Source organism: Lepidochelys kempii, chromosome 6 (assembly GCF_965140285.1).
Source record: "Lepidochelys kempii isolate rLepKem1 chromosome 6, rLepKem1.hap1, whole genome shotgun sequence".
Taxonomy (NCBI): Eukaryota; Metazoa; Chordata; order Testudines; family Cheloniidae; genus Lepidochelys; species Lepidochelys kempii.
In genome coordinates, this window is record NC_136385.1 from 51,426,868 (window position 1) to 51,454,238 (window position 27,371).

Genomic DNA, 27,371 nt, shown 5'->3' on the forward strand with positions numbered 1-27,371 from the left:
TAATTTAATTTTCAGAGTACCTAAATTCACATTTATTTTATAATTTATTTGTCTTTCATAAAACACAAAATGGTTCTGAAAATACATTTCCCCTTCCCCCACCCCTCTCTTTTTGCAGTTCCTATCCAACAGTTCAAGTATTATGGTTTGTTTCAAGGGTTTTGTAAATTTAGTGTGGGCAATGAATATGTGTACTAAGCTTCAGCTCACAATAAGTTTTATAACCACAAAATATTGGGATTTAGGGTGTTTTATACAATGTGAGAGACTCTGCCAATGGTATAATGTGCAGGACAGAATTGCAACACTTTACAGGCCTTTTTTGCTTAAGTTTCAGTTAATATATTGGCTACATTTTGCAATTAAATACATTGGGATTATACAATAGTTATTCATTCCTTTGAAAATTTTGGACGTGATTTACAAATGTAATACAACTGTTGTATTTTCTGCAACACCACAATATAATTGTATTCCTAGTGCCTTATCCATAGAGCTAATCAAAAAATTTCCAACAAGATGTACCATGAAAATGGTATTTTTCCCTAAGATGAAATTTTTCACAGAATATGTTTGTTATGGTAGAATTTTTTTATAAAAAGATTTTTTTTCCAGTTTGCCCCCTTTCTCTTTCTTTCCCCCCTCTTTTTATTTTTTCCCATTCAGTGAAAAGAGAGATAAAAAGGAAGGGGATGGGGAAGGATTAAAAAACATTTCTTATAGCAAAGAGCTGAATCTATTTAGCTAATACAGAGAAGGTTAAAAAGGATTTGATTAGCCTATAAGTATCTACCAGGGGAACAAATATTTAATGACGAGCTCTTCAATCTAGCAGAGAAAAGTATGTCCAACTGCTGGAAGTTGAAGCTAGGTTAAATTCACACTGTATTTAGGGTAAAAATGTTAATGTTGAGGTTAATTAAACACTGGAACAATTTACCAAGAGTCACGGTAGATTCTCCATTACTAGCAATTTATAAATCAAGATTGGATGTTTTTCTAAAAGATATTCTCTAAGAATTTTTTTGGAGAAGTTCTATGGCCAGTGTTTTAGAGGAGGTCAGCTTAGATGATCACAATGATCCTTTCTGGCCTTGGAAATCTATGAAGAACTGAAAACCCAAAACATTTTCAGATTTTAGGGGTTTTTTTAAGTATTCATGGGACAATTCCCATTAAAAACTATTTGCATTTTTCCACCAGCTCAGTTTATCAGTTCAAAAAAAGTCTACATCACATGTTTAAGATTCTTCCTACCAATGCTACAATTCTGGCTTTTGACAAAGTGCAGTATTGACAGTTTAATAACCTTTGATATTTACCATTTAATGCAGTTTACTTATGACACATAAAATAAACATGAAGCAGCTTTTTAGCCATCAGGGGTTTAAGTGAATTTTATAAAGATGTGTGGGCTGTCAGCAGATTAGATTTGTTGCCTAAAATCAAATATCTATTAGTTGATTTCATAGTAGCACAGTAAGTAAAACAAGTTCAATAGGTTGTATTTTAAAGGAATGTACATATCATACTTGCATAATTTATAAAATATAGACTAATAATTTTATTGAGAGACCAGGAGCTGTAAAGTGACTTTAAAACAAAATCAGGTCATCATTTTATTTAGGTCATCATTTAATTGGCATCCAGGAAGGGGAAATTACTGACTGATGAGAGTATTTCCCAGCAACTCAAATTGGGTTTAAAACAAAATCAAATGGGTAATGACTCCACCTACTGGAATTACAGGGTAAAAAGGACACTGTCACCCATCCTATCCTCCCCATCCACCTCCCTCCCCTTTGCCATAAGATAAAGCATCCTTTAACAGAAGGAACAAAGGAATGGTTTAGTAGAGATCTGTAACAATTACTTACTTACTGGTTCTAACAACAACACTGCCAGTAAATAATTATTCATTTTCACACATCCCTGATCAGCCAGCCCAGGAAACAGGAAACATGTGGGTTATAACAGTGAAATCACAGGATGCAAGGTTCCAGTAAAAGATCCATAAGGAGAACGTCTTGTCTCAGAAATGTCCACTAAAGCTACGATATGCAAGGATTGCAATGTGTGGTAAAGGTTAGTGAACTATAGTATGTGAAGTTTCAATATAAGTTTTTTGTCCTCTTTAATGTTCCACAAAAGTCCATCTGGTGTCAATGGGCCCTCCTTGTTAGCCACGACATAACACCTTTTGTTGGAGAGCAGCACTTTACACTAGCTAATGTCTCTCTCCTCTCTGGTGATTTACAGAGGCTTACAATACAAATGCTTAAATATTCCCTTGCAACATGGGACACAGATGTTATAAGTGAGATGAATGCATGCAGCAACCCACAAGCATTCAAAGTCTGAACACGAAACGCATTCTTATGTTAAATTATTCCAAAAATCGTCTCTTTTGAAAAAATCAAGATATTTTAGAAATACTAAAGGAAGTGAGGAAATCTGCTTTGACAAGTCTTTTTCAATCAAGATGGTAATTAATTAAGAAGCAGATGCTTTAACAGATGTTTTACTAGTTACAATCATGCCTCATTACTTGTGATTTTCTAATGCAATGTAGCATTCCATGCACAGTGTCCTAATATGGTTTTAATACATACAGTGCTGGAATGTTATAAAATGACCCAGTGTGAAAGTAAAAGCACAAAGCCCTGTTTGCCTTATACTTAGGAGTAGTCCCATTGACCTCTCAAAGTTACTCGCTTCAATAAAGCAAGAAGGTTTTGCCTTTGAATTTGCATATCCAAATATGCAAAACAATAGGCTGTAAGGGGGGAAGCATATCTACCAGTAGCAGCTCATTGGTATGACTGCAACTCAAACCTAATGCAGCCAAACTTCACACCCAATAGAGGACTAGATTGAGAGTTTACTCTCAGTCCTGAGAAAGTGTGATGCTCCAGTAGCAGCTCTGGAAAGAATCATAGAAGATTCCTGAGGTCTCTTCCAAGAACTTCAGCTTGGACATCCCTCTGACTTCCAACCCCTCTCAAGATCTTGGCAAAATAGGCTACATCATTACCAAAAGCACCAAATTTGTCCCCACGTCCAGTTAGCTCTGCTTGCTGATGCATGGAAGACTCTGCCAACTCTCCACTTCTCCCTATGCACTTGCATGCAAGGCAAGAGAATCAGACACTCAACTTCTGCTTTCTGCCTAATGTCTGGATTCAAGTCTAGAGTAGGCCCTGCACAGCCAACTCAGAGTGATGGATGGCATCTTAAACCCCTTTACTCCTATGCATAGCCACTCACCGTAGTCTGGCCCATAATTATTAAAAGAAGATTTGTCCAAAATAATTGCAGATATAGAGAGCTATATTTTAAGAGCTACAGCTCTGTGTTCCTTGCATCCTTTTATTTAGTTTATCTGCTCAGGGTCAAATTCTACCATCTACAACTCATGCAGTCCTTTTTCCAGATGTAAATGAGGGCAAAGTTGACCCCAGGGTGGATAAAAATTAATGATTTTTTAAAAAAATAAATTTAAAAAAATCAGATGTTTTTAATTTAAACCGCATTTTTTTTGATAAAATGCTTTTTGAGGAAAAAAACCTATCTTAATTAATTAGTCTCTCACAGTTTGTATGGCAACTTCCACCTTCTCTGTATGTATATATATATATATATCTTCTTACTATATGTTCAATTCTATGCATCCAATAAAGTGGGCTGTAGCCCAAGAAAGCTTATGCTCTAACAAATTTGTTAGTCTCTAAGGTGCCACAAGTACTCCTTTTTGCGGATACAGACTAACACAGCTGCTACTCTGAAACCTATTTAAAGATAGTTTTAATTAAGATACATTATAGCTCAAAGATATCTCATCATGGAATAGGGATTATAAATTCTGATTCTATAGTATGGGACAATATATTCATGTAATGTTTAAGAAAAGTTTTGTAAATGAGTTCCAGTAGTTCATGGATTAGGGACCCAATCTTATGGGGCTCCAGGGGTTTCTGTATAGATTATTTAGGTTAATCGTTCTATCTACGCAATGGGACTCAGTGCTCAGTCTAGAAGATACCATCAGAGATGCTTAGTTTTGCTGTTCTCAAACTGTGGATTTGTGTCGCCAGAGATAACATGCTTGTTAACAGCAAAAATGTTTTTAAATAACTAAATAATATAAGGAGGTGAGAAATGACAGACCTCAGCCCTATTGTACGTCTGCAAATTTGTGTACACATAGTCAATCCCTTACCTCTCTCTAAAAGTGCAAAGTTTCAAAAAGTTCAATGAGTAGAAGATTGCTGGGGGTGGAAAAGATCTGGACAAGGAGAAGAAGTCTGGAGCAAATGTAAGAAGGGAGGGACAGGAAGTAGAAACAAAAGTAAAACTGTTTGAGCAGCATAGTCCAGAAGTCCTGAGGTTTTCTGAGTATAGCCTTCATTGATTTGAGATATATCATACCATTCTCTCACTAGAAGGGAAAACCTATAATGGCAGCAGGCCATAAAAGAGACCCAGTTTGAGAATATTTTAATGAAGTTCCTTTACCTGTGGGTAAGACAGGCATGCGTGCAAAATGCAAACAGTGCAACAAAGAAATGCAAGGCCTGGTTGACGGCATGAAACAACATCATGCCTTCTCAGGAGGAAGCTGCGTGGAAGATGATGAAAAGAACATGTCTGAACATGCAGGATCTTCAGGTTGGTAAACTTTTTTATTTCGTACTTCTTTCTTGCCTGTCTTCCTTCTGGACTATACTTGAATTCTCATGTTTGAGCAAAAAATATAGTTGTTACAGTGTGGTACTACCATTTTAGATGCAGCTGTGATAAAAAAATAAAGAGCTGAAACAGGCAGATCTTCCTTTTACAATTTCACCTTTAAAGTAGCAGTGTTAGTGAATGCAATGAGTAATACTAAACGAGCAATATGGTAATAATAATTAAATAACTGCATTGACTTATTTTGTTTATGAGAATCCATCCTCAACATACAGGATTCTGAAGACTATCCACCTTCAAGATCACTACAATTTTCTATAGTTTCAGAGTTATCTGCCAATGATAGCATTTCAGTCACATCCTGTATGTCACATAGCCACAGTACATCACCTGTATCAAAAAGAAAAAAAAACTCTATCATCCAGAAACAACCACAGATAAGTTTGTGATAAGAACCAGCCGATTACAAAAAGAGGTAATGGATGAAAAAATTGCCCGGTTTGTTTATGCAACAAACTCTCCTTTCCGTATGATTGAGAACCCACACTTCATTAACATGGTTAAGTCATTAAGACCAGGATACAGTCTACCCAACAGAGCAGATGTCGCAGGCAAACTGCTGGATAAAGTGTATGAAAGAGAAAATGAGCAGTGTGCAAAAGATCTAGAGGCTAAAATTGTTAACCTCAGTCTTGATGGGTGGAGCAATGTCCACAGTGATCCTGTTGTACGTGCTTGTGTGACAACAGAAGAAGGGAATGTCTTCCTTACAGAAACAATTGAAACATCAGAAAATGCACACACAGCAGAATACTTACAAGACGTAGCAGTAAAAGCTAAACAAACTGTGAAAAAAAATTCAAATGTCTAGTACGCAGCTTGGTCACAGACACTGCTGCAAATGTATCAAAGATGAGAAGAAATTTAGAAGAGAGTGAAGAGAGTCTCAAGCTAATAACCTATGGTTGCAGTGCTCATTTGATGCACCTCCTAGCCAAAGACTTCAGTGTTCCAGAAATAACGGCTAATGTTGTTGAAATTGCAAAATACTTCCGTAACAACCACTTTGCAGCAGCTGCTCTGAGAAAAGTGGGAGGAACCAAGCTAAGTCTCCCACAAAACATGCGATGGAACTCAGTAGTGGACTGTTTTGAGCACTGTATCAAGAACTGGCCTAATCTGATGACAGTTTGTGAACAAAATCATGAAAAAAATAGATGGCACCGTCACAGCCAAAGTTCTCAACATTGGGCTTAAGAGAAATGTTGAACACATGCTGAGTACCCTGAAGCCTATTTCTGTAGCCTTGAACAAAATGCAGGGAAACAGCTCTTTTATTGCTGACGCTGTTGAAATTTGGAAGGAACTGAGTGAGATCTTAAAAAGAGAAATATGCAATGACAGAGTTAAATTACAAGCATTAAAAAAACCAACGGAACAAGCACTATCTCCAGCTCATTTTCTTGCAAATATTCTCAATACTCAGTACCAGGGTCAAACCTTAACTGCTGAAGAAGAGGAGCTGGCTATGACCCGGACATCCAGCAATCATCCCTCCATAATGCTAACTACAATAAACTTCAGAACTAACGGTGAACCATTCAATAAATACAGGAACTCCTCACTTAACATTGTAGTTATGTTCCTGAAAAATGCGACTTTAAGTGAAAAGATGTTAAGTGAGTCCAATTTCCCCATAAGAATTAATGTAAATGGGGGGGGTTAGGCTCTAGGGAAATTTTTTTTTGCCAGACAAAAGGCATTATACACATTTTAAACAATTTTAAACAAGCAATTTAATACTACAATCATTGCTGAGTATGAAGCTTGGTTGAGGTGGTGGAGTCAGAGTGTGGAAGAGGGTGAATTGTCTGGCTGCTCCTCTTTGCTGAACTTTCTGAACTCAAAAAAACACATCTAGAGATTGTTGTTTTGCTTTCCTTTTTTTTTTCTTGGTAAATTTCTTTATAGCAAGTCATTAGATGACCAACTCCCCTAATCACTTTGGAGCTGCGTTCTCTGGTAGGATTGTCATCACTCAGGATTTGTAAGCCAGCTTCAATCATTTGGAAAGCTTCAGAAAGCTTAGGGGGTCTTCCAAGAGGGTCCCCACATCTGTACCCCAGAGTGCAGAGTGGGGAAGGAACCCTGACATGGTGGCAGAGCAGTGGGATCATTTTGGACCAAAAGCACAATAGGATTTTAAAAGGACATTTTTTTTTTACCCTTTTGTCTGCTTGGAAAGCAGGGAGGTTGTTTTTTTTTAAGCTGTGAGCAGCTGGAGTTTATTTTTTTTTCTCTGCCTGAGGGCAGGGTAGTTAACTTCCTGCAGGGGAATTCACAAGTGGCAGTCAAATTTCAATGGGTTGGTTCTTCTACTTCTTGGCCGTCTTCTTCCATTGCTCTCATCACCTCGAGTTGCATCAGATCTTCATTTGTTGGCTCTTCTCCGTGTGATTGCAGAAGTTGTGTAACATCAGCTTCTTCCACCTCATCAAAACCTTTCTTGGCCAAGCAGAGGATATCTTTCTTCATAGCGGGGACAACATCTTTAAATCCTATTAAGTCACTGGAGATAATGAGGCAGGCAAGGAGGCTGTAGATGCTGTAGGCTAGGAGAAGCCCTTTGCGCAGCAGCAGCTTCCCCTACTCGGCAAGCACCAGGGGCGGGGGGCTCAACCCTCAGCCCGCCCACTCCACCCCTTCCCTCAAGCCCCCACCTTTGACCCGCCTGTTCTCCCCCCCACACCTCATCCTCCTTTACTTCGCAGGCTGCTTCCTCACTCCTCCTTCCCCTCCCTCCCTCCTGAACGCTGCAAGCCAGCTGATTGCCATGGGCAGGAGGCAGGGGAGGGAGGGGGAGCCTGCTCGCCAAGTCCTCACTCCTACCCCTTTCTTCCTGCCTCCTAAACGCGGCAAGCCAGCTGATTGCCGCAGGCAGGAGGCCGGGGCGGGGAGGAGCATAGGGAGGCTGCCTGCAGTGGAGAAAGCAGGCAGCCAAATAATGTAAGAGTGGAGCATTGCTCAACTTTAAACGCCCATGTTCCCTAATTGATCAGCAACGTAACAACGTTAACCAGGATGACTTTAAGCGAGGAGTTCCTGTATATGTTTGCTGATGATTTTTTAAAGAAAGTCACACCAGTGAACTGGTGGAAGTCACTTTGGAATGAAAATTGTTTCATAAATGCAAGATTTTCCACAGGAAGAAAATTTCAGTTCCAGTTCTACTCTAATTCGTACATTTCATGAAAGATTTTTTTAAAAAAACTCCCAAAAAAGACACAGAAATACAAAGCTATAGAAGAATAATAACTAACCTGGTTATAAAGAGCACAAATATGCAATGCTGTATTTCCTGAGGCATTCTGTGCTCCCATATCTGCTCCATAAAAAAGTAAGTGTTCTAAATGCTGGACATGTCCATATCGGCAAGCCTATAAAGACATAAATTTAACATTTTGATTACTATATAGTCTTACTGTATCAGATAAATATCCCAATTACACATTTCTTCATCCAAGAATATGCTACATCCTTATAGCCTAATTCTCAGTTATTCTGTATGATTCTAGAGTACCAGTAGGAACACCGAGAGACACCACCTCCATCATTCCCCTCCTTTATTTCTCCCTCCTAAGGTCCACCTTGTAATAACCCTCCTTTCAGTACAGCAGCATTTGGTACAGTTCTGGCCCTCCCCAGAGAGTGCTTCTATATCTGATGAAGCCAGTCATTACCAAGGGACACATTTCCTTCTCCAACAGCTGAGACTGCTGTCTCTGCAGTGTTGCTATGTTTACCACAGGAAGGGTTCAGGACTCACACTTGGATGCTGTGCACAGCAGCTGACACTAGGTGCCTCGGTTGGCTCCAAAAAAAAAACACTTTAAAATGGAAGTAAGATTTGAAACGAAAATAATATTTGATATAGTAAATATGAAATTGAGCAAGTTAAGGGTCTGATCCACCTCCCATTGAAGTCAATGGAAAAAACTCCCACTAACTTCAATAGAGGCCTAATTGGGGCATAAGGTCCAGATCTTGTAAAAAACGTATACATGTGCTCGAGTTTGCACATTAAAGTGGAAATCAATGGGAGTCCTTATGTGCATAAAGTTAAACGTGTTTCTTAAGAATTTGGAGGATAACAGTCTAAGATACAATAAAATAAATAGTTCTAAATTATGTACCTACCAACATGTGCTTGTTACTCCTATTAATGCAGTGGGAACTATATACAACAGAACAAAGACAAAATATTCATTTACCTGCAAAAATTATGATTAAAAACCATGAGCCAGTAAATTAGCATGCTGCATATTTGACTGAAAAACATTTATTTTCTGTTTATAGGCTCTAGAGTAGAAAATCAAGCTTTTTTTGGAAAGGTGACACTAGATTGCACTGAAGATGATCTGATTTCTGAACACTGCTTTTAAAGAGTGAAGATATATTGGGGAATTAAATTAGCCGAAGTACTGTAAGTCAATGATTTTTCACGACATTGTTTCCTTCTGAGTATCTTCCTCTGATCTGTGAGCACAAGAGCTATAAGAGTGTACTTCAGAAATATGTATTGTATAAAGAAGAATAAAAATCATTACAAAACATAACTCAGTAAAAGATGATTGAGATTCAACAATAACTGCAGAGGTCCTGCATACAGAGGGTCTGACTTTGATCCAAAGAGAGAAAACCTGTGAATTATTTGGCCAGACACACTGCCCAAACTTCAAATACTGAATAGGTGAAATTAATTGTTCATTGAATGAGACCATGAATTAATCTGGTGAACAATTTTCATTAATGAATAAATCTGAGGGGAAAAAAATCACAGTATTTCTATCTATCAATCTTAGTGACTTATCTGGCTCCCACTACCATAATACATGAATGTCTCAGAATCTTTAATGTAGTGATTCTCTTCCCTGTAAGGTAGGGAAGTGCTATTATCCCCATTTTACAGATGGGGAACTGAGGATAATGAACCTGTCCCACATCACTCAGTTATCCTATGGCAGAGCAGGGAGTGAAGCCAGGTTTTCCAAGTCCCAGGCTAGTGCCCTAACTAGTGGACCATTATTCTCGTCTCTGGTCACAGACCATTCACAAGCAGAAGGGGGGGACGGGACAATATTTGTTAAATAGTTTACTCATTATGAATTATTTGCCCAAGTAGAGGGGGGAAAAATAGATTCAATGAAAATAGAACAGGAAAGATTTATTCTAAAATCTTTCTAAAATCTCTAAAATAATATCCATCAGAAAGATATTATTCACCAAGGAGCAAATGGAACAGCCATATAGGATGCCCAAATCTATCACTGCAAAATGATAATGTATATTTGTGTTCGGAAGTACAGTTTAGATTAGAATAGACAGATACTGAGTTCCAGAATTCAGATGCCTGCATCTCCAATAGTCAGCCAGCTAGTCAGTGCAGGCATGCAAAGGACTAAAATGTTGGAATCTCAGGTTTCTAATCCCAATTTTTCTATTGACTCACTACATGATCTTGGGCAAATCACTCCATCTCTGGGCTAAAATCAGCCCTGAAACAAGGGGACAGCTCCCATTTAAGCAACCAGGAAATATGACTGTTCATGCTAGAGCTGAATTTAGCCCTTTGTGTCTGTCTGCTAATCAGTAAAATGAGGCTAATAATGCTACCCTACCTGTAAGTGTTTCCACGGACTGCTGTGGCTCCCTCTGATGTCACGTAATGGTATGCAGGAGTCTTTGCCTCTAGGACCCCCTGTTGATCTGCTGTTTGGCACTGTGATTTGCCTGTTCTGTCCACAGTTTATCCTTCCAGCTAAATTGTGTCTAATCCAGACCTCTTCTGAGGTAATAAAAGTCCAACTAAGTGCATCATCTCATCTAGATATTTGCCTAGTTTTACAACAGGGCTACATAAAAAGCACTAACAAAGTCAGTGAGGTGTGAGGTTTTCTGCAGGAGTGGTGGGTGAAATTCTGTGGCCTGCATTGTGCAGGAGGTCAGACTAGATGATCATAATGGTCCCTTCTGACCTAAATATCTATGAATCTATGAATCAGTACAAACTAAAATTTCATACAGACAATAACTTGTTTATATTGTTCTATATACTATACACTGAAAGGTAAATCTAAAAGTCTAAATGTCCCAATGAAGAGATCCTTTCACCCTTCTCAGGCTACTCCTCAACCTGCCCTCTGGTGTCAGTCCTCAGCCCCTCCCCACCTCAGCTCAACAGTCCTTGTGCTGGGAAGAGGGTTATGCCCTTCCTTAGGGCTACTAGAGGAAACCCAGCCTCACCCTCTGGTCTGGTGGCCGACACAGAGACCCCATGTTAAGCAGCTAGGTCTGTTCTTTTAGATGTGCTGCTGTTTCCCTGGGCTACTTGCTACCTCCAAACCCCTTGTGCTGTTTCCCAGGAGCCTGTGGTTAATACAGCCTCTCCTCTGGTTCCCAGACCTCTCAGGCTTCTCCCTAGGTCCTCCCAGCTCCTTGTTCCTCCCCTGGAACACCGACCCACAGTGCTGCCTCCCTGGGCCTTTCCCCCTTTCCAGAAGCCAAAACAGGGACTAACTCCATCCTTGGGGTCCTCTTCAACTTGCCTTCAGCAGGCTCTACCCAGAGAGAGTGAGAAGTCTATCTCCTGTCTCATGGGTTTCCTTTCTCCTGAGTTCTCTCCTCTCTCTGTGTAGTCTTCCCTGACCCTTTCACAGCTGGGGTTTCTAAGGATAATTAAGCTGTCAGATCAGGATCAAATGATGGATAGTTGCTATATCACAAGCAGGGCTTAGCCCATCTCCCCTTAAAAGGCCACCCAGCCTGTGACACTACCTCTACGGGGTTCTGTGAAAATTAATCACTAGGGCCCAGATCCACAAAAGTATTGGGGGTTACAATGTTCATCATTGTGACGCCTAACTTTTAGGCACCTAAAAAATCACTGGAACTAAAATGGGAGCCACAAAGCCTGAATTAGGTTCCCTATACAATGTATGCGGAGAGATAGGCACCTAAGAATGTGATCCACAAAAGCCAGCATGCTAGGCAGAGAGCAGCCTTAACTAGCCAATGGGAGATGTTCATGAGAGAGATATGCTAAACCGCACCGTTCTCACAGAGTTAGGTGCTTAAGTTTGGGCTTCAGGAGACACCTATCTCTGCTTGCAATCCACAGCTGGGAACCCTTCTCCTGGAGGTGAGTGGCTTAGATGTCTATGCTGTTTCTTGCAAGATGAGTTAGGAACCTTCTTAACTCCACACAAAAGAGAAGGAGGAAATGCCACCTCTCTTATAACTTTTAGGTCAGTGGTTAGAGCACCCAGCCTAGGATGTGAGAGACCCAGGTTCAGTTTCCACCCTCTGCCTGATGGGGAGAAAAGATTTGAACAGGGGTCTCCCACCCACCCCCCAGCAGAGTGATCTAACCACTGGGCTATCAGATATTCTGATGTAGGTCTGCCTCAAGTTCTCCTGTTGAAGCTGTTCCACTTTCCATAAATAATTAATTAGTCATTGGAGCAAGAGGACTGGACCTCTCTCTCTCTCTCTCTCTCTCTGGATAAATACTAAAATAGTAATTGTGAGTTAAAGTGGAACAGCTTCAACAGGAGAAACTATGGCAGTCCCACAACAGAATATCTCATAGTCCAGTAGTTAGGGCACTCACCTGAGAGGGGAGACCCCAGTGCAAATCCTTTCTCCCCACCAGGCAGAGAAGGGAATTGAACCTAGGTTTCCCACATTGCAGATGAGTGTTCTACCACTAAAAGATATAAGGGAGGCAGCACCAAATCAGTTTTTGATGGGGTCTGATCCAGTGGGTGCACTGAGTGCATGCCTACTGGATCAGGCCCTGCAGGTGAGATAGGCATTCCCCCCTATCATCCCATGGTTGTGAATCCTGCTGGAGCTTAGGCAGGAGATAGGTATCCCAATGACTAGAGGGAGGCAGTAGTGCCCAGGCAAAAAGGCAGAAACATTGGTGCCTAGCGAACTTTTACAGTGAACATTTACGCACCAAGTGAATTTAGGATTTGATGGCAGCTGAGCAGTTTTGTGGATTGCAGTGGCTACTGGGACTGGGACTTAGGTGCCCAAATTAGGTACTTAATACCTTTGTGAATCTGGGCCTAAATGACTGTTCTACTAAATAAGTAGAAACCAAGCTGTGATTAATGACTTCTTTACTATCCTAAGTCACTTCACATCTCTCAGAAATGATAAGAGATGGGACAGCTTTATACTGCCATCTTTCACACGTCAGAGAGGGGTACTGACATTGTTGCTTTCTAAGCATGGATTGCTCAATTAACCCATAATCCAGATTTAAACTTCCTTGATTTATCTAGGATAAAAACCAAGAAGATGGTTTTGGAAAACACAGCCCCCTTTCAGTGAGAGAAATAATTACTATAAATGTATTAAGTTGGGTTTTCATACAGAGAGGATTCTTCTTTGTACTTCCAGAGATTGCTGGTGAGACCATTCTTTGAAAGAAAAGTTCCTCCCCATCACTGTCACCTAGACTTCTGAGGGAATTAAAGAAACACTTACCTACCTCCAATTCACCCCTCCCCCCAACCAACTATAATGGTGGTTAAACCCCTTTTACTTACTTCCTAATAGAAATGGACCCAAACAAATAACCAAGATACGAACACCCTGGAACACTGAAAAAGCGTTGATCCAAGTCCAAGCGTTGCAACTCATACCCACCTCCTACTAAGAAAAGAATTGTGTACTAAGAAAACTATGATGAAGGAAAAGTGAGCATCCTTCTTAGGTCAGAAAACCTGATTTGACATCCTAGGATATTTGCCCACGAACACATAGGCAGATATACCAGACCAATTCATTTTAGCAGTAACCAAGAAACTAATCCATATGGAAGACAGACTGAGAAAATAATTGCACCAAACATGGGAAACTGCTGGAATTTTCAAATATACTAGTGTACTGAGATGCTTCTGATGCATATCAGAAGAGGCTTCTAAAGTATCTCTGATACATTTCCATGGAAATCTTACTGCCTTTTTTTTTTTTAACTGTAATTCTTCCAAAACGTTATCCCCAGGCCACTGGTAATTCTGCATCTAAACCTTCCAAGAGTCCAAACTAGCAAGGCGGTGAGTGCCATCAGATCCAATTAATCTCAGTGAGAGGTAAATATGCTCAAGAACTCAGAGAATCAGGTATCAAGTGTGAAATTCAGCCCTGTGGAGAGGTTCAGCAAAAGGCCTATGTACCGTTTACAGCACTTCATCCAAGTTCCAGAGCATACAGAGGAAAGAAATTTTTGCTATAGTTTTTGCGCATGCACACATGCTCCCACACACACAGAGCTTCCTTCGTTTCTTGTCTCACAACTTTAACGATACAAAATGACCCAATATCTGATGCCATAACACAATCTGTGTGCAGCAATCCTTCCAATCCCTTTGCCTAGAGCAGTGGTTCTCAAACTGTGGGTCAGGACCCCAAAGTGGGTCATGACCCCATCTTAATGGGGTCGTTGGGGCTGATGTTAGACTTCCTGGGGTCCAGGGCCCAAGCTGGAGGCCCACCACCCGGGTTCCAAGACCGAGGCCCACTACCCAGGGCCTGAGACCGAGGGCTTCAGCCCTGGGTGGCAGGGCTCAGGTTACAACCCTCCCCTCCCCCCCCCCCCAGCCCCGCCTGGGGCTAAAGCCCTTGGGTTTGGGCTTCGGACCCCCCACCCGGGGTCGGGGATTTGGGATGGCTCAGTCTTCGGTCCGCCCTCCTCGGGTCATGTAGTAATTTTTGTTGTCAGAAGAGGGCCATGGTGCAATGAAGTTTGAGAGCCACTGGCCTAGAGACTAGACCCTCCTACAAGGAAACAGCAGCAATGCCAGATGTTATCGGTTTTATGCTGATCTCCTGTAAGCTACATACCTCCTTCTCTTAATACAGTGACTGCACTTAGAATGCCACAACCCACTGCTTCATTTCATGTACGTTAAGCACACTGCTGCTGCTAAATCCCTTATTTGAAGGTCTTAGAGGAAATTCAGAGCTATTAGGAGAACACATAGGAGAAGAGGCCTAAGAAAAAACAAGTCTCAGACAAAAAGCATCTTACCAAATCATATGGATTTCTATGCAGAAAGAGATACATAGGCTTCTGGAATACAGAGACAGGATGCCTATCATTTCCCAAAGAAAGACTCCTGGTTGTTGTTGCAAAGCTGAACAAGCTATACCTGAAAAATAATCATGGTACACCATTGTCTAGCTCAAGAGATCACCAGAACCTTAGGGCATACTGAGATTAAACAAGGCCCTAAATCACTCTCTTATGTGGACCAGGTGACAGCAAATGTATCTACCTACCAAATATTGAACACTACTTGAGCAGAGCAGTCAGGGAGACCCAGTTATGGAGAAATGGGAAATGTCACTTGAAACTTTTTATCTAGAGGAGAGGAAGCAAAACTCAAATTTTGAACTGGTTAGAGCGAACCAGTGAGAAACATCCTTCAGTACAGCACACTAAAGGATTCCAGATTCAGGACTTGTGTCCACATATTCATTATATTACCACCAATAACTAAGGTCAAGATATTTCTGGTATAAAGGAACAAGCAGCATGACCAAGAAAATAGAAAGTGGCATCTGCAAAAGAAAGATCTGGCAATATTTTTGCAGTGGGGCATTCCTAACAGAATGCTACAATGCAGACTTCCAAGAGTCCACTAAAGGGATGTGCAATACCAGCCAGCTGGAGCAGTAATTTGTGCAACTATCTCCATAGAAACTGTGAAGCTTGACTACTGCAAAACTCTAGTAGACAGGATATTTACTTTACTAACAGCAAATTCCATGGTACTAAACAAAACAAAAGAAAAAGAAATCCCTGCATATATAAATTAAATACCTTCCAATAAAAGATTTTACAGAGTCCCACACAATACGCAAAATCCTGGAAAAGCAATCTGTTGAGCAGGCATATTTCCTGACCTCACAGTCCCGCAGCTGTAAATATAAAATCTAATGAAGAGTAATCTTTCATACCTGATGAATCTCTTGCCATCCATTTTCGTCTTTGCAGCTGACTGTAGCATGTTCATGAAGTAAAAGTTCACAACAATAAGGGTCTCCTCCTACTACCGCGGTGTGGTATAGTGGTGTCAATCCACAGCTGTCCTTGTAGTTAGGAGATGCTCCAAGCTCTAAAAGGGTCTACAAGTAATTATAAATGGTGGACATGTCTGAGCAAATAACCGAAGGGCTCTCTGTATATTTATACCTTTCCAAAGTGCTGTTTAGGAGGTGGCATTTTTTGTTCCTGTTCTACAAGTTGGCTGAATGGGCTGAAGTACAGACAGCCTCAGAATAGCTGTGGCACAGTGCCAAAGGTCCATGGTAATTCAGGCAATTGGTGCACTCTGTGAAGTCCTAGAGTTGGTACTCAGGGGATCTGCAGGTGACAGAATGAGTAGCAAAGACTGCCCACTACCCATCCTGTTATCGAGTTGAAAAATTGGGTGTTTTAATAAAGTTGTGGCTTTTGGCCACTCTTCAATTGCAGCGTGCCTTACCAAAAACATTGTGTAATTTGAAATCATGTCCAGAAGGAAGTAATGGAATTTCATAAACACAAGATTTAATCTAGAATGTCAAAATAATCAACAATACCAGTTAGAGCGGGAAGAAAAAACAAAGGGGCCAGTATTAAAAAGATAAAATGTATGATTCATGCTATTGGCATTCACTTTCAAAGACAGATCATAGAATATCAGGGTTGGAAGGGACCTCAGGAGGTCATCTAGTCCAACCCCCTGCTCAAAGCAGGACCAATCCCCAATTAAATCATCCCAGCCAGGGCTTTGTCAAGCCTGACCTTAAAAACTTCTAAGGAAGGAGATTCTACCACCTCCCTAGGTAACGCATTCCAGTGTTTCACCACCCTCCTAGTGAAAAAGTTTTTCCTAATATCCAACCTAAACCTCCCCCACTGCAACTTGAGACCATTACTCCTTGTCCTGTCCTCTTCTACCACTGAGAATAGTCTAGAACCATCCTCTCTGGAACCACCTCTCAGGTAGTTGAAAGCAGCTATCAAATCCCCCCTCATTCTTCTCTTCTGCAGACTAAACAATCCCAGTTCCCTCAGCCTCTCCTCATAAGTCATGTGTTCCAGACCCCTAATCATTTTTGTTGCCCTTCGCAACATTTAAACAGCATTTCCTGCAGACAGATCTTACACTATTTATCAGTGCACAAGATTAAGGCCATGTTTACACTACCACTTATGTCAGCAAAATTTATATCACTCGGGGTGAAAAAAAACACACCCCTCAGAGACACAAGTTTCACCAGCATAAGTGATAGTGTGCACAGCACTATGTCAGTGGGAGAGCTTCTCCTGCCACGTAGTTACCAATGCTCATTGAGGGTGGTTAAATTATGTCGACCAGAGAGCTCTCTCTCATCAGCATAGAGCAGTTTCATGAGGGACCTTATAGCGGCGCAACTGTATTGATACAGATGTGCCACTGTAAGGTCTCTAGTGTTAACATAAATTATGTTTCAGAAGTGATGGTGAAACAGACGCTTCTGAAATGAAAGGGCCCTTTGTTGAATGCAAATCCTGAAAGTCAAAAGCCTAGGGTAAATACTTAAGCAACCACAGATTAAAAGATCCATTAAGGACAATATGATAATTAACTCCAAAGCATTTTCCTTTATATATTGTTCTGTATAAAATAATGCATAATGTGGCTCTGAGAGAATTTACCTTGAGGGTTACTTGGTTCTTGGCTCTAGCTGCTTTGTGCAGAGCTGTCATTCCATCTTTCGCTCTGAAATCTAAATGTGCCCCTCCATTTTTCAGAGTTTTAATCACTTCTACAGTATTATCATGCTGAGCTGCCAAAGTTAGAGGAGTTTCTAAAGACAAAAAGAATATAATGTGTGAGAAAAATACAAGCAACTTTAACCAAAAAAAGTATTTACAAATATTTCAAAAAATATTTTAATTGTTAGATTTTAAGTATAAAACAGATGAAACACTGCCTTAGGAATAGCATAAACTATCAACTTACTTCCTTCATATATTGGAACTATAGGTTTTGCTAAGACCGAGCCTTTAAAGGGCAATAGATTCAGCGGGTAGAATTTGGTTTTGTTTATACAGTAAAACCAGAATGTGTACCACTTTATGCATTGATTTCATTAATCTCTTACCTCCACTCTCTAGGTCATGGTAGTTGGGGTCCAGTCCCCGATCCAACATCTTTGTGATTTTTTCCACTGAGAGATGATGAACATGATCCATAAATTTTCTCAAATTAGCCTGAAAGAAAGAGTGACGACTGAAAAGTCCTCAGATCGTACGAAGAATATTCCAGTTACGACTAAGATCTTCAGCTGGTATAATCTCCATAGCTCCATTGACCTTAATAGAACAGTGCCAATTTACACTAGTTGAGGATCTCTGGCCCTAAAATGGTACTCAATCAGAGCATAGATTCTATGGAATGCAATGGTCAAAATTAAAAACAAGAATATGCTGCTTACAACATTCAGGAAAAAAATTACTAGAAGTCCTATTCATAAAGAAATCAGACTGATAAGATGGAGATCATAATTAATCCGACCTGTAAGGGTCTCTGAAGATATGTATGTCAGTATTTATAAAACTGGTGATGTACTGAAAACTTGCTGGGTTTATATAAAGTTCATATAAAATTACTTGTAAATTTATGGCAAAGTCAAACATAGGAAATATACTGTTAGAAAAATTCTCAAATTGTAGTCACTGGACTACTAGCCACTCATGGACGTTTACTGGTGGTCTGCAGACTGCTCAGCTGGTCACCCGAAGCAGATCTCCCCCTAATTTTCCAGTGCTAAATTACATACTTTTCTAAATATTCCTTTTCCACTTAAGCAATTGCCTTAGTTGTTGCAAAGATGCTTCACATTCTACAGTCAGTTGTGAGAGGGGAGGCATTCACAAGACAACTTCTGTTTAGATGTGGTCTACATGAAGAAGTCTGAGAATCCCTGGTGTATTGAATATAAAATCCAAGTCCTTCAGGCTTTACTCACATAAGCAGTTCCTTGACTTCAGTGGGACTATTCACATGAACAGAGATCTGCAAGATCAATGTTAGAACTATCCAGGCTGCACTCTGTATGTATTTTTTAGACTGTCATTAGAATCAAAGGATTCTAATCAGAGAGTCATTGTGCATCTGATGTTAGTACTTTTCCTGCCAGATACTATCTTTCAGAAAATGGATGCTCTCCCTTATCACCAGTAAATTGGACATACCTTTGTATGAAGCTTGGCCAGCTGTTTTTCATCAAGATTTAATTGCTTATACACTCTCTTCTTGTACCGAAACTGATAGGGAAACAAAGAGATTAAGTCAAAATTTCATATTTTATTTAATAGTGAAAAAGATCAGAAATTATCAGAATGTGGCATCTGTTAACAGTCATGTAGATTTGGGCAAACTTCAAAAAAGGGCTTGGGAGTACAGTTTAAATAAACAAATAATTAAATAAACCCCAAAATGTTAGAATGCTTAGAACCATACTTTTGAAATTCTACAATCCTTATAAGCTAAGTTTATACTTGGTATAAGTATCCAGAAGTTAATGAAATTACATGAGGAATGAGTTTGGCCCCTTGCATCTACACAAATAAACTGGAAATACCATGTGAAGAGCTTTCCCCAAAGACATTTCAGCACTTTCACTTCCAGCCACAGACAGAAAAAGGAATTGCAGAGGTATGTGAAAATTTAAAACATGCATTTAAAAAAAAAAATCAGCAGAACATTTCTGAATCCTTACTCATAGGAGTAGTTCTGTGGATGTTAATGACACATCTGCTGTGAGTAAGGATTACTCATGTGCATAAGGGTTACAGGACTGACTTTGGTCCAGCTGAGGCCAGTTCTTATTCTGTTCTGACCAGTTTGCCTATTGCTAGAGCAGACAGATCAGCTGAAAATTCATGGGGTCACCATTACACCATGATATATATTTACCACTGATCTAGCACACCACAATTTATAGTTCATTAGAATGCTAAATGGCTCTTCTGTGATTAATTGACTTTCGTGTAAAATGTATTTTTAAACATAGATTTCACCCCCACCTTTCTTCTCACAAGGCTAGATGGTGGTATTTATGACACCTCCCTGCAAGGGGGCAGTGTGGAGCTGCAGTACCCCCGGACGAGAGGTGGGGAGATTGTGCTCCTTGCCCATTGTGGTGCATAATCTATTCCATCCTAATGAATGAAGTAGACTGTTTGCTCTGGTCTGTTGGCCTCACCCTGTACAACAGTGCAGGAGGGTCACGCCATGATCCAGGCAGTGTGAATGCCTCAAAACAATAAGCTTTTGCATGACATGCAATGTTGAGGAAGCGACTTGTGTGCCACTACACAAGGTCCCTTCACTATCTGGCCCATAATCTTTCTTGATTATGTCTGAAGTTCAAAGCCCCCTCTCTCTCCTCCCCCTTTTTAAAAAAAAATATTAGCTTTTCATGGAATTTCTGTCTCTTTGTGTTCATTAAGATTCTACTGTAACTACTGTTCATGCTCTCAACATGCTACAGTTTTCGGGGGGAGGGATAGCTCAGTGGTTTGAGCATTGGCCTGCTAAACCCAGGGTTGTGAGTTCAATCCTTGAGAGGGCCATTTAGGGATCTGGGGCAAAAATTGGGGATTGGTCCTGCTTTGAGCAGGGGTTTGGACTAGATGACCTCCTGAGGTCCCTTCCAACCCTGATATTCTATGATTCTCTGAACTGGTAAATACATGTTGTGAATAGAGACAAAAATAGATCTTTGTTTACTAGGTAGAATTCAAAGAGTGCCATGTATTTTTTGGATAGGGCCTGAATATCAGCTTTTCGGGTAGAACACTTTCATCCGTTACTTGCCATGTACTCGAATACTGCAGAGAAAAAGGATCCTTTCCCCATTTATTGCACATAGAGGAATTCTGCTGACAAATCCTCTACTGTTAAAACAGTACTGTAACAAGTGCACTGGCGAAAACAGTAGACTTAAATATAGTGATTATTTACTTTGTTCAGGGTTATAGCACAAACATCAGTGACTGACTCTCAGAATTCAACTGGTAGAGTAAGTAGGGCTCTGAATTCTCACTTCCATTAGTTTTACACCAGTGTAAATCTACTGATGTCAGACCTGCAAATTTCACTTATTTTTCCTGTCTACTATAGTTTTTTGGCCTTTCCTAGAGAGAAAGTTGAGCAATTACTGACTCAGTGTAGGAAGTATTACATATAAAATCAGAGAGTAATTTATGTGAGTTAGGGAATAGCCGAAATATTAAAACATTTCCAGATAATCTCCTGTTTCCCTAATTTTACTCAAAATTTAGATTACTCATACTAAGGGCTTGTCTGAGCAGTGAGGTAATGCACACTACTGGCAGAGATGGGAGGGTGATTTCTAAAACACACTGATGGGTAGTGGCATAATTGGTCCATGTAGAGCCTGCTAGTGTCCACTTAAGGTTCCCTAGGGCAGTGTTTTTGAAATGGTGGGTCCCACTCTGGGAGTTGTGACGCACTCAGGTTTGTCCCATATGCCAGGTTGCAATACCCACACCTGGGAGTCAAGCCAGCACCACAGGACAGGAGCTGTCATTGCAGAGTAAGTGTAGGGCATCCTTCCTCTCCAATCCCCTGTCTCCAGGTTCTCCCCTCCACATTAGTCCCATCATCCTCTAGAACTTTCCTACAACCCTCTAGTGGATCGGGACCCACCATATAGGAAACATTGCACTAGGGAATTTTTAATGTGCACCAGCAGGCTCTACATGGACCAATTAATGTGAATTCTGGATTTCACATGGCCCTTGCTATATGGTGCGCTACACAGTCATTTTTTCAACTAAAAATCCCAGTGTATCAATAATGAGCAAAATAGGTCAAGCAACTGGTTACTTGTTCTTTCATCTGGGAGAAACCATCAGCCCTTCCAGTCCTCTCACTCATCAGAGGGTGCCAGGATTTATATAGTCCCTTTTCCCAGAATGTCTTGCTTTATCTCAAGACTACATCTGGCTGTCCAGGAATGACATTTCCCAGCAACCCATCATTGCTAAGGGGAAAGAAAAGTTCCAGCATGCCCTACAACTGGAACTGCAGTCTGGTCCTTAAAGCATAGTTTAGCACCTTAGATTTCTCCATCAAATCATAAAAAGTGTTACCCTGAAATGTCTTTCTGTCAATCAGTGATCATGACTCCTGTTCTACTGGTATGCCTCCAGAGGAAAATTCTGGAACAGAGTAGTGCTGGCCCCACAGGTTTCTAGTATTAAAGGGCTGGTACATCCCACCACAGAAAGTCATTGAGCCTGATCCTTAACTTTTATGTGAGTAATGCATAAAATACCCCCGCTGAAACAAACAGCATTACTTGTGTGAGCAAGGCTTCAAGGTCAGCCCTTTGAACACTACTTCTTGAGTGTAATTCACATCCATTTAGAAACCTCAAATAAGATTTACTATATATACATATCATACATAAATAAAAATGTTTCAGATAGTAAAGCTTTAAAATTTTTACAGATGTATTAAAATACCTCTAAGGAGGGAACACCTTTATTCACTGGTTGTGGATATTCCCTAAGGAGTCGTTCCTCGTCCAAAAATTTCCCATCTCTCCCGTTGCTGGCAGGCTGAAACAGCCCATAATTCAGGACATCTTTCAAACTCTGATTCAAAGTGCATAAAATTCGTTGTTTTGCTACCCACACTGAAGCTTCAGGATTAAATCTAATGCATTTCTGTAAAGCCAAATAAAATAACACGTTACAAAACTTATGAGAGATTTATAAAGATCATTCTAAAGTAACAAAAAGCCACATAAGTAATATTGTGAGAGCCTGCAAAGAGTGCACAGAAATTAAATACAAATGCAATATAATATACACTTGCATATAAAGCAGAAAATTTTGCTCAGCCACAAGGCAAAATATTCCACAATACTTGGTATCTTTCATTTTCAGGCACATGTTCCCAATACCTTATCCAACTTTTTCTAGACAAAGAGGAAGAGAAGAAAGCATATAACTTGAGCTCAAAATGAATGAGATCAGCTATAACAAATTAAACGAATAAACTGTACTTGTCTGCATTTCCCTGCAAAAGAAGCTGCAAATCTACATTTAATTAAATTCTAAGACAAGGAACTGCATTAACAAGGAGATTAGATTTCAGACATCTGTTCCTTAACAACATCAAACACAGAGGTGCTATAAAAACATAGGGCATCCTGAGTTCTTTCTCAGACTTTAGAACTCATATCTTCTTTCACAGATCATGTGCGAGTACGCAACATCTCTTGGTACAACCCAGGGAAGGCAGGCTAATGGGACTTCAAGCACCCTTTCGATTTTGATTTTGTTTGGTGACCCGTGTAGCCTCCCGCATAATTTACATTTAAATTACAGCAGCCTGTCCTCAGCTGCCTTTGTGTGGCCGCAGTGATATGTGCAGTGGGCCCATCCTCTCACCTTGATATGCCCCTCCCTCCTTCTGCACTGGGGCTTGCAAAGAGCATGGCATAGGGCTGCTATGTCAGTCTCTCTCCTGGACAATTACAGTCTGTTCTGGTCCCCTTATGTTTCCCCAGCAGAATACAGGGGCTACTCTGGGGCCAAAAGAAGTACCCGCAACCCCAATAATATTTCAAATACAAGAAAAAAATCAAAATACACATAGCAGCCTTAACTGTGACCACAATATGAACTCAGCTTTTCAATATGTCATTAATTTCTGTTTAGGTCATTTCTGAAGATCTCTATGTTCTTAACAATTATATTCTTCAACTTGCATTTCTTCTATATGTAGATAGTAAGAACGGAACAGTACAGAAAAATACAAATTGACACCTTACAGGAAAAGGAAATGCTTTTTTTAATCTGACGTATCAACTTAATTTACAGCTTTCTATAGTACTCATCTTTGCAGATTCTGTAGGTTACATATTTTATAAATTCTCTAGAGATAAATCACTCATATGTAAAAAACTAAGCACTATGAATTTATTAATGATAAACATGTCAATACTTGACAAGATACCATGCAGTTCTGAAAGCATGAACCTCTGATTTCAAACATTTAACCAAATCATACAAATGGCTAAATCAAGTGCAAAATTTACCACTTTATAGGTTTATATGGCAATGTTTCTTTTCTAAATCAGTTTCTCCATTTGGGGGAAATAGTCCCATTAGTGCAAAACATTCTTGGATCCTGAGAGGCATGAAGGACTTTCAATTCTCCATTAATTTCACTGGGCATTGCAGGTGCTCAGCAGTCATCAGCATATCTCAAGATTTTGCCCTATAGAAATAGGAGTTACTAGCAGCGTCTCACCCTGTATATTATTTGTGTGGCAAGCTGACCTGCTCACAAATTCCAATTTAGGGGATTGCAATCAACGTTTGGCTCTGATTCTGCCAATTATTCCTCAAATTAAAGATCAGTTGACACTGATGATTAGGTATCCTCTATACATCTTTGTTGCCTGGCAAGAAATGTTCTAGCTAAGCTGCCACGATAGCATCACACAATCACCCATTTGCTGAAGGAATATGGTAGGCTTATGAATACTAGCTTAAATCCAGCTCTACAATGCTTTTTTTTCATGCGTGGATCATTGGGGATCACATCTCAGTTTATTTCTCTTTGTGACTGGTACAAACTGCAGTTTTTTGAGACGTGCTTCAAATACTTACCCGGGCTACTGTTAGGATACATAAGGAAATTATAGGGGTCAGGGAACGTGGGGGGCAAGGAGAGAGAATGTTGTGCTCAGGAAAATAGTGGGAGAAGAAGACAAAGGGACATGGTTACTAGGCTAACTATACTGTTGTCCCTTTTTGGGGTCTCTGAGTGCATCCACCACAGGTGTCAGGCTGCAGGCCTTTACCTCTCCTGGAGTGGAATTCCACATTTTGCCCACTCTCAGCTCAGGACCTTGGTTACAGCCCCCTGGTACCAACCACGACTAATTCAGCAGGTCCATCTGGGATTGGACCCTGCAATGGTTTCTCTTTTGGAGTCTGTTACAGCATACGTTCACAGTGATACAGTAACAGCCTCTTCAGAACAAACCATGATTTATTTTGACTAATGGTAGACAGCACTTAGAGGAGGAGGTTTAAAACAGAAGCCTGCATCCATATTCCTTTACCTAAACTCTATCTCAATCCATAGCTCAGGCAGGTCTGGCTTATTCCCCATTTCTGAGTTGGGAGGAACACCCCCACACTGTTTACAGCCTTCTCCCTCTGTCTCTGAGTGTCTCAGTTAGACTGACACATTTCTCAGCTCATCCCCCCCAAACCATCCTTTTCTAGGGTCTTTTAGGGCTTACATCCTCTTTTGATCTCAGGTTTATCCTAGATGAAGCTATCTAGATGAATTCTCCCACCAACTCATAGACTCGTAGATATTAAGGTCAGAAGGGACCATTATGATCATCTAGTCTGACCTCCTGCACAATGCAGGCCACAGAATCTCACCCACCCACTCCTGCAATAAACCTCTCACCTTTGTCTGAGCTATTGAAGTCCTCAAATCATGGTTTGAGCCCAGTCACTGTTATCTTAACTCTTTTGAAGCTACTTATGTGAGGGTGAGTTATCTCTGTCATTGTGTCACCCTTCCTACTAGGTACTGTAACAACCTCCTTATATGTTCCTTTCATTTAGCTCTATACATTCAATCAGGCAGCATACAAAATTGAACAGGGAAACTAAGTCATGCACAATATTCATAAAAGATATTACAGACATTTTTCCAGATTGTAACAGGGGTCCTGGAAGGCAGACTACAGGATACAGGCTGCTCTCTCTCTCTCTAATCTTTATGTTGGTGAGTTCCTCCTCTCCAACCATCACCTTATTTCTTTCAGCATCATTCATCAGCCCCCCCGCCCCCAAACCCTGTCACTCAGCTTTTCCTGACCTCCAGTCCATCAGCATTTCTCTCAGCCCTCTTCTCTCTGCCCTCTCTTCCCTTTCTTTCATCAATATGATTGTTGAGTCTCTCCATGCTTGACTTTTTTGTCCTTCTGTCCCATCTCAAGGTCCCCCCATCAACCCCCAGACCTGTCTCCTCCTCCAACAATCACTTCCTCAGCTCCTGTTCTCACATGGCAGAGCATCTCTGGAAGAAATCACGTGACCAGTCCAACTTCCTCCACTACAAATTCATTCTCTCCACATTCTTTTCTTCCATTTTCCTTGCTGAACAACTCTTACTTCTCCTACAGAAACCCATTTCTGCAATCCCAGTCACCTATATGCCATATTTCCGACTCGCTTCTCAACCCTCCGCTCCTCCTGACTCTACTGCTCTCTCTGCACAGGATCTCACAGATTTCTTCCAAGAGAAAATTGACAAAATACATCTCCCTTCCTTCTTGGCTTGCCTTTCCTTCCTCCTTCCCCTCCTATTACTCTCTCCTCCTTCTTCCCGTCACAAATACAGAAATTTATCAGCTTCTCTTTTTCTCTAACCCCTTCATATGCCCTGGTAACCCCATCCCATGCCATTCCTTGCACCCAGACGCATTCCCTGTTATTCTTCTCCTTAACTTCTCACTCTTCTCTGGCTTTTCCCCTTCACAATACAAGCATGCTTTTGCCTTTTCCTTCTTAAAAAAAACCACCATTATTTAGCCTACTTTCCTCTCCAAATACTGCCCTCATCTCTCTTCTCCTCCTCATCTCTCAAATCATTGAGCATTCTGTTTATAATTGTCTGGAGTTCTTTTCCTCCCATTCCATCCTAGACCCTCTCCAATTGAGCTTCTGCCCCTTGTTCCCCACTGAATCCACTTCGCCTAAGTCTCTAATGACCTCTTCTTAGCCAGAGCTCAGAACCACTACTCCATCCTCATCCTCCTTGACCTGTTAACCACCTTCAATGCCACTGACAATACGATGTTTCTTCTTCGTGAAATCTTTGTCCTCCCTTGACTTCTGTAACTCTGTCCTCTCCTGGTTCTCATCTGACTTCTCTAATCGCTCCTTCAGCATGTCCTTTGGAAGATCCTCCTTATTCCCTCTCCAGCTTTCTGTGGGGGTTCCACAGGACTCTGTCCTTGGTTCCTTTCTCTTTTCCCTCTACACCTTATCTCTGTGTAATCTCATCTGTAAACACATGTTCAGCTACCATCTCTATGCTGCTGACTCACCGACCTGCCTAGTCCACTGCTTCAACCATATCAATCTCTCCACTAGCTCCTTCTTCTCTAATCCTATCAAATTTAAGCTGTTTGTCTTCACTTTCAAGGCACTTCATGGCCTATACTCCTCTATAATTTCTCAGTCAGTATCAAAATATCAACTCTGGCTGCCAATCAGCCTCTGATGCCAGCCTCTATTGGCCACTTGTTAAATTTTCAAATGAGCACTTCTGCGCTTTCTCCGATGCTGCTCTTCATGTTTGGGAACATCTACAAAGGTATCTCATTATCCTCCTTCAAACCTTCCTCTGCTATGATGCCTACAAAAAACTTGACAATGGTTAGGCCACTGGTGTGCTGAAACCACTGCCTATCATGCTGACCAATATTGTCTCCTTGTTTCCTTGTACTCCCTTATCTGTCTGTCTGTATTCATCTGTTGTTTCATCTTATACTTA

The 27,371-nt window shown here is 40.7% G+C and overlaps 1 protein-coding gene across 4 annotated transcripts in view; it reads right to left on the reverse strand.

Annotated features, from left to right (window-relative positions):
* The window catches only part of SHANK2 (SH3 and multiple ankyrin repeat domains 2), a 613,170-nt gene that overhangs the window by 467,733 nt on the left and 118,066 nt on the right, over positions 1-27,371 (reverse strand). For all 4 annotated transcript variants that reach the window (XM_073347891.2, XM_073347893.2, XM_073347892.2 and 1 more), the window contains 6 exons: positions 22,295-22,498; positions 18,992-19,063; positions 17,899-18,007; positions 17,450-17,601; positions 15,724-15,891; positions 8,010-8,126 (listed from right to left, as the gene is read on the reverse strand). In XM_073347891.2, coding sequence (XP_073203992.1) covers positions 8,010-8,126; positions 15,724-15,891; positions 17,450-17,601; positions 17,899-18,007; positions 18,992-19,063; positions 22,295-22,498 — 822 coding nt within the window. The remainder of the gene's footprint in view (positions 1-8,009; positions 8,127-15,723; positions 15,892-17,449; positions 17,602-17,898; positions 18,008-18,991; positions 19,064-22,294; positions 22,499-27,371) is intronic.